This window comes from Propithecus coquereli, unplaced genomic scaffold (assembly GCF_000956105.1).
Source record: "Propithecus coquereli isolate 6110/MARCELLA unplaced genomic scaffold, Pcoq_1.0 Scaffold236, whole genome shotgun sequence".
Classification (NCBI taxonomy): Eukaryota; Metazoa; Chordata; class Mammalia; order Primates; family Indriidae; genus Propithecus; species Propithecus coquereli.
In genome coordinates this window covers 2,769,298-2,776,828 of record NW_012147908.1, presented here as the reverse complement: position 1 = coordinate 2,776,828, position 7,531 = coordinate 2,769,298, and the positions used below count along the sequence as shown (strand labels likewise).

General features: G+C 56.0%; 1 protein-coding gene across 1 annotated transcript in view; it reads right to left on the bottom strand.

Moving 5' to 3' along the window:
* Positions 1 to 4,757, bottom strand: part of PCDH12 (protocadherin 12) — a 13,897-nt gene extending 9,140 nt beyond the window's left edge. Inside the window, exon 1 of the mRNA XM_012645824.1 lies at positions 1,575 to 4,757. Within this exon, the coding sequence (XP_012501278.1) occupies positions 1,575 to 4,454 (2,880 nt within the window). The 5' untranslated portion in view covers positions 4,455 to 4,757. The remainder of the gene's footprint in view (positions 1 to 1,574) is intronic.
* Positions 4,758 to 7,531: the final 2,774 nt, after the last annotated feature.

Sequence of the window (7,531 nt, the reverse complement as noted above, 5' to 3'; positions counted from 1 at the left end):
TTAGAACGGCCCAAGAGAAGAGATACCACTAGACCCATTTTACAGAGGTGGAACTTGAGGCTCACGGGTGCTACACAGCAATTAGTGGCCAGGCTAGAATTTGAACTCAGATCTGACTCCTCAGTGTTGCTGTGCTGCCAGAAAGACGTGAGCATTGGGCGAGCTGCCTCCTACCCTCAAGTTGATCCTCAGTGGGCAGCTTTCCTTCCATCACCCAGTGGGGTCGCCCATAGTGCCTGCTCTCTGCTGGCCTGTCCGCCACCAACCAGCACAGTGTTCGGCACAAAGAGTTAACCAAAAAGCACTTGGTGAACGAATGGACGAACAGGTGGATGGACGGGTGAGGGGGTGGATGATGGCTCCGACAGCCTCGGAGTCTGCATGGAGCCCAGGCTAAGATTCCTAAGAAAACAGCTGGGCCATCTCCAGGTGGCTTCCTGGGGAGGGGGTGAGGGAAGGAAGTTATGTCCTTGCTTCACAGGAAACCTGAGCTGATGGCCTGGCCGAGCAGAAGTGTGCCTTGGGCAGGCAGCCTGGCACAGTAAAAATATCTGGGGTCCAGAGGACCAAATACAGGTGTGAGATCAGGTACCATTCCTGAAAAAGATTCCTCATTTGCACCTAGTAGATCCTAGGTCTCTAGACACTTTGTCGTTCATCACCCATTTAATCCTCACATCTCTGAAGGTAGACACAGGCTAAGTTTGGCCTCATGATCCCCATTTTATAGATGAGGGAAATGAGGCTCAGGTGTTGAAGAGCTCGGCCAACGTTGTCCAGTTCTTAAGGGCCTGTGTTGAAATTTGAACCTGAACCTGCCTAACTCCCAAGTCCTAAGGTGGTTTCCACTGCCCTATCCCGCAGGCCCCGCCAGGAAGCTGTGGGGTCTCAAGCTAGTCGGATGCAGCCCCAGAGCCTGGGGCACTGAGGCCCATGCTGGCTTGCTTCACAGGGAGGGTGCCCGGGTGAGAGGAGGGCAAGTGGAGAGTGGAGATGGAGAAATGTTTTGTGGAAGTCATGGTAATCATTTGCTGAGTGCTGACTGCATACCAAACACTGTTCTACGGGCGTTAAGTGCATTAACTCATTTTATCTTCAAGCAAACTTAGAAGATGGGTGCTGTTCACATGGACATCTTCAACAGAGAAGTTGTTCACAGCTAGGAAGAAGTAGAATCGGGATTTGAGCCCAGACAACCTTGCTCCAAAGTCTGTGCTCTTAATCACTACCTTTGCTGTGTCTCTACTTGTGCCAGCCACCGCAAGTGCTGTATAGGAATTAGCTGACCAGGTTGTCAGGACAACTCTATGAAGCAGATAGATACTCTTACTATCATTCCTATTTTACAGATAAGGAAACTAAGGCTCAGAGACAGTAAGTAATTTGCCCAGGATCACACAGCTAAGTTCAGCTGGGCCCAAGCTGGGCCCTGAACCGTTGCTACCAAAGCACCGTAAAGTGCCCGGCGAGCCTAGGGAATACATGTGAGGAATGTGAGGGTGATGGGGGTGTCTGATGCTGTAGAGGTGGTGGCCCAGCGTGACCAGAGAAAGAACTGCCCATGCCCCAGGTACCTGAACAGGAGGAGAATCCACAGTGAGCTCCTCCACGGGGTTCCGCTCTGCAAAGGCAGCCACAGACAGCCGGACCAGGCTCCGCAGGATCTGACGGGGGCCTGATTCTTTCTCAGGGGACACCTTGCCATTGAGATTTCGCTGCCGCCTCAGGGTTGCAGAGGAGGCTGGTGGGCTCTGTGGGGCCTCCTCGCTGCCCTGCTCTCCAGCCAGCCTCCCTGGGGGGCTGCCCGCAACCTTCGGGGTCCTCGGGCGTGGCTGCCCCGTGGCAGGCTGGGGCTCAGGAAGGTTCAGGTTCTCCCGGGAGGCGTTCCTCTGCCGGGGATGGTTGAAAAGGAGGTTGACGGTGTCCTGCAGCACCTCTCGGTTCTCCGCCAGGGATCCCTGGTTGCCTTGGTTACGCAGGGTCCTGTACAGGGTTGGTGTGAGGTGAAAGGGGGCCTGCAAGCAGGGGTCCCAGCCTGCTTCCATCATTGCCTCCTTGCCTGAGTCTTTGTGGGACTGCCCGACTTCGCCAGGCTCACCTGCCTGACCCCTGAGAACAGGTACCAGGTGGATGTCAGTCTTCTGAATGTGTTTTTGGGGCCTCTTGGGCTGGTGGCGGTAGGTGGACTCGGCCTCCCGGCAGTTGTAGGCCCTATTGTCCTTCTTCTCTGTCCGGCAGATGGACATGAACAGAGCCAAGATCAGCCCAAAGATGCCCAGCAGTGCAGCCAGGCATGTCACTGTCAGCACTGACGTGCTCAGAAACCCAGGCTCACGGGCCGAATCCCTCAGGTGGTCCACACTGGTGACAAACATGACCTTCAGCAGGGCTCGGGTCTGCAACGGGGGGCTGCCCCGGTCCTCTACCACGATCTCCAGCTCCCACTCGCTGCCACTGAGGCTGCTGGCATTGGTGGTGTTGACGAACAGCTGCCCCAGCTGGGGGCTGAGGATGAAGAGGTGGGCTTCATTCCCACTCCGGATGCTGTAGAGGAGCTCTCCGTTTGCCCCCGAGTCTGCGTCTCTTGCCAAAATGGTTACCAAAAGGAACAGCTGGGAGCTGGGAGTGGCCAGTGGAGGTGTGTCAGCCCCTGCTGGACCCAAGCCACTGGGAGTCTCAATGGGCACCAGAAGGTGGCCTGTGGAGGCGTTCACAAGCACCGAGAGGCTGGCTTTTCCATCGCTGAGCACAGGCTGGATCACCTGTGGGGCATTATCGTTGACATCCAAGAGGCTGACCCATACAGAGACGCTGGATGCAAGCTGGGGTTGTCCCCTGTCCTCTGCGATCACCTGGAAGTTGAAGCCGGCCATCTCTTCATAGTCCAGTGACCTCTGAGCAGTGACCTCGCCCGTGTCGGAGTCAATAGCTACTAAGTGAGAAACTGGGGAGTGCCGGATGCGGTATGAGATTTTCCCGTTAACACCCAAGTCTGCATCGTGAGCCTTGATGGTAATGAGGTGAAGAGAGGGTAGGTTGTTTTCCCGAGTGGAGACCTCGTACCTGCTTTTCTCAAACACAGGTGCATTGTCGTTGGCATCACTGATCTGAATGCTGAGCTGTTTCTTGGCTGATAAGGGCTGGAGTCCTCGGTCTTGGGCTAACAGAGTGAGGGTATATTTCGGCCACTGCTCTCTGTCCAGTGTGGCGTTGGTTAGCAACATGTATGTGTTGCCATTAGTCCTTTTGAGCCTGAAGTGGCCCAGCTCTTGGCTCAGCCAACAGTGGACCAGACCGTTGTTTCCTGAGTCCAAGTCGTCTGCCATGACTAGAGCAATAAAACTGTCCTTGGGAAGAGCTTCTGACACCAGGGATGGCTGGGAGGCCCATGTGATGTGGATGCTTGGGGCATTGTCATTGACGTCCAGAACCTTGATGAGAACTTTGCAGTGGGCTGGGATGGGATTGGGACCCAGGTCTCTTGCCTGGACATCCACCTCATAGGCAGGATTCTTCTCGTAGTCTAGGGATCGACGCAGAATGACCTGGCCCGTCTTGGCATCAATACTGAAGGTGTCTAGAACCTCTGGAGGCACGTGCTTGCTGAGGAAGAACTCCACCTCCCCATTGGGGCCTTGGTCAGGGTCCGTGGCGGTCAGGTTTATGAGGAGAGTACCAGGGGCGGCATCTTCTTGGATTTCTAGTGCCAGCGAACTCTCAGCAAACACAGGGCTATTGTCATTGGAGTCTAGGACATTGACCTTGACCAAGCTGGTGCCTGACTTGGGGGGATTCCCATTGTCATAAGCGGTTAACACCAGGTCAAAAGATGAGTGGATTTCCCGGTCCAGCTCCTTCACCACCACGAGCTCTGCATGTTTGGTCTCATCAGGCCCCACAATGACATCTAAGGCAAAGTGCTCGCTGGGAGACAGGGTGTAGGAGTGCAGGGTATTAGGGCCTGTGTCGGGGTCAAGAGCTCTGTCCAGGGGGATCCGGGTGCGCAGAGAGGCACTCTCAGAGATTTCCAGCTCCTGCTCACCTTTGGGAAACTGTGGCTGATGGTCATTGATGTCCAGCACTTGGATCTCCACGTGGATCAGAGCCAAATCCCCTGTGGCAAGCACGTCAAAGGAAACCAGGCAGGGATCCCACTGGCGGCATAGCTGCTCTCGATCCAGCCGCCTCCCTGTGCTGAGCAAGCCGTCCTCGGAGCCCACCTGAATGGGGAGCGCCTGAGGCAGCTGCAAGACCTGGAAGGCAGCCCCGGCCTGCCCACGCCTCTCCTCCCGGCCCATTTCCCGGGACAGCTTCCCTATCACTGTGCCAGACGGCACTTCCTCCGACACCTGGTATTTCACCGTGAGCGTGGCCACCTCCTGACAATCTCCTGAAAGGAACAAGTAGCCGCCTGGCCCCAAAAGCCCCAGTAGAAGTTGCAGAAGTTGCATCATGCTTACCACCAGGGCGGGCTAGATTCAGAAACCGCTAGAGTTCGTTAAAGGCTGGACAAGTCCTCCAGTGTTTCCTCAATGGCTTTGTTCTCTTGCCCCCAGACCTGCTTGTACAACCTCGTCCCATCATTAGAGGATGATAGAACCAGCAGGATTCCCAGGCAAGGCCATCTTCATCGGGAGCGATCTGAGAGGTCCAAGCACCGCTGGAGTAAAACTGTCAGGGGAGACCGCCCACAGGGACACCAGTTGGTCCACTTCAGCAAATGATGGACAAGAGCTGGTCCAGGAGGGACTTGACCCAGTAGAGCAGGATATGGGGCTCTGACTTCCAAACAGTTGCTAGGCTGGGGAAACAGAGAAGCAGCTTTTTCCTATGGAAACCCCACCTACAGGAAAAGGGAGGGCTGTGAGTTTCAATGCCAATTAGAGAAAGAGCATTTCCTGTGAAGCTGAGTGGCCTGCTGCTGAGGATGAGGCCGGGACTCCGGGGACAGGCCGGAAGGGAAGGTGCCGTCCATGCAGCAAGGCGGCCACCCCCTCGGAGCCAAGTGAGCAGAACGCTCGAGCCCCCGCCTGCCCGTGCATGGAGTTCTGTCCCTCCTGGGCAAGTCCTGTTCCCTATCTCTCTTCCCTTCCTCACCTCTCTTTGTTCCTGTCTTTTCTTCAACACTCCTCTCCCACTTTTTTCTTTTTCCCCCACTTGTTTATTTTTCGATGTTTCCTCTGCCCTGATTACCCACTTTCGTCTTACTAGAGAGCAGCTGTGATTCACAGAGCAGTTTTCAGAGCTCAACTGCCTGGGTTCAAATCCTGACTTTGCAACTTACCAGCTGGGTCATCTGGGACAAGTCACGTAACCTCTCTGGGCCTCCATTACCTCATCTTTGAGGTAGGGTGAGGATGGAAATAAGAATCGTAGCCCTCTCGGCAGGAAATTGTGAGGATTAAATGAAATGATGCACAAAGGGCCCAGGCCTGGCCCTAGTCACAGGCAGAGATGTTATTGTTAGGGGCGGGGGTTGTAATCTGGACAGCTCCCACCTTGTGGCTACCTCTGGCTTTTGCACTGGCCCTGGGGCGGTCCCTGCCCACACTGATCAGGGAGGGTGCCCGTGGCCTTGGCTCCAGAAGCTGCAAGGACCTGTCTTACCGACTGTGTGGCTCCCTCCTCTCGTCCCTTCCAGCCCTGCAGCCTTGAGGCCCAGCCTGCGTCCCTGCGTGGGGAAGCCCCAGGTTTCCGGGCTCCCGCTGCTCTGGGAGATGTTTATGCGTCGCCCTCTCCCACACCTTCCCCTCCCTATCGTGTCTTTCTCTCTCTTCCTCCAATTCTTCTCTCCCCACTCTGTTTATGACAGTGCCATGCACCACAGCTCCCCTACCCCCCAACACTCCTTCTAGACGTTTGGACATGTCCTCCCTCCCGTTCACCTTCTCACAGAGGTGGAGCCCTGGAAAGAAGGAGGCCAGTGGGCAGTTTGCATGTGTGGCCTTGGAGGTGGCCTACTGCTTCTCATTCCCTGCTCAGTGAGTGCTGCCCCCAACACTCCCAGCCTCACGCCCCACCTCGAGGTTGATTCCAGAGGTTTGTAAAGCATTTGAGGTGATGGAAATTAAGGGCAAGCTTCCCCTAGGTGGGCACTGGCCACTGAGTCCTTGGGGCCAGCGGTGTTCCCTTTGGACCCAAGTGACACCAATCAGGGCTTGTTGGCATGCAGGCCTGTGGCCGTCAGGACTGGCATGGCTGACAGACAGCCATCTGCGCCCCTTCCCTTTCCCTCTGTCTTGACTTTCCTTTCGCCCCGTATTTTACTCCTGGAGGTTTCCCAACTGTCTCACTGCAGCCCATCAAGCCACAGCAAGGGGCTGAATTCATGGGGCCAGTTCCAGTGGCACGACTCTGGGGACACACAGGCCACTCGCAAGCTCTGACACATTGCACAAGTGGCTTCACCTCTCTGAGCTTCAGTTTCTTTCTCTGAGATTGTGGCTGTCACCCATCTCATGAGTTTATGGAAAGGATTTAATGAGATGACACGGAAAGGGCTCAGCACAGAGAAAGCACTCAATACTCGGGCACTACGATTGTACCTTTTATTGTCTCCAAGTTTTGTGCCTTACATGCAAATGGTGCAATGGCTTTGCATTTGTCCCTTCACTTTTTTCTGTGCCTCCTTGACCAGGAATCTCGTTTCCCAGGCCTCCCTCAGCTCAGTGCGGGCAAGGTGATGCCTGGGCTATAAGGGAAGGCCCAGCTGCCCCTCGGAGCTCAGAGACACAATGGGCGCGCCTTGTGAGCCCCTGACGGCCTCATTCACCCGCTGTGTGCCAGGCAGTGAACAAGACAAGGGGATTATGGTCTAAGGTGGGGGTGAGGGAAATAACAGAAGGGAGCCCAGTGCAGTGGCTCTGGATTCCGGCCTGGGGGTCAGGGGAGGCTCCTCCTGGAGGGTACTGCTGCACCCTGCTGCGGGACACGGAGGAGTGAGCAGAGGAAGGGGGTTGGGCAGGGGAGAGGTAAAGCAGGTGGACGGAGCAGAGGAGCAAAGGGCCTGAGGGGGTGAGCTGGCTCCTTACCGTGCTACAAGGGGGCCCTACAGGGTAGAGTGGGGAGCAAGGTGGGGCTGGGCACATAAGCAGGGTCACCCGAAGATGGGGGCCTGGGTTCCCATGCTGTGGACTTGGACCTTGTCCTGAAGGCCATGGGGAGTTTGGGGAGGGCTCAAAGCAGGATGATGAGAACAGCAGCTCCGTGCCAGGCCTGGCCCTGAGGGCTTCACCTACGTCCTCTCCTGCTGCCCTCGCAACCGAGCCATCAGGTTGAAGACCCTGAGCAGAGCGTTAGCGTAACTTGCCCAAGATTACGCAGATTTGCCCTCCAGTGCCCTTCGGCTGCACTCTGGAAAATGGATTGGCAGGGAAGAGAGGGGAGGGAGGGAGGCAGCTGGGAGTAATGCAGGGGAGCGTTGATGCGGAAAACTCCAGTGGTGAGCATGTTTCCAGAGTGCCATCTGGTGGCCAAAGGCCGGGGAAAGGCACAGAGACAGGAGGTGGGTGCCTGGGCTTCATAAATATCC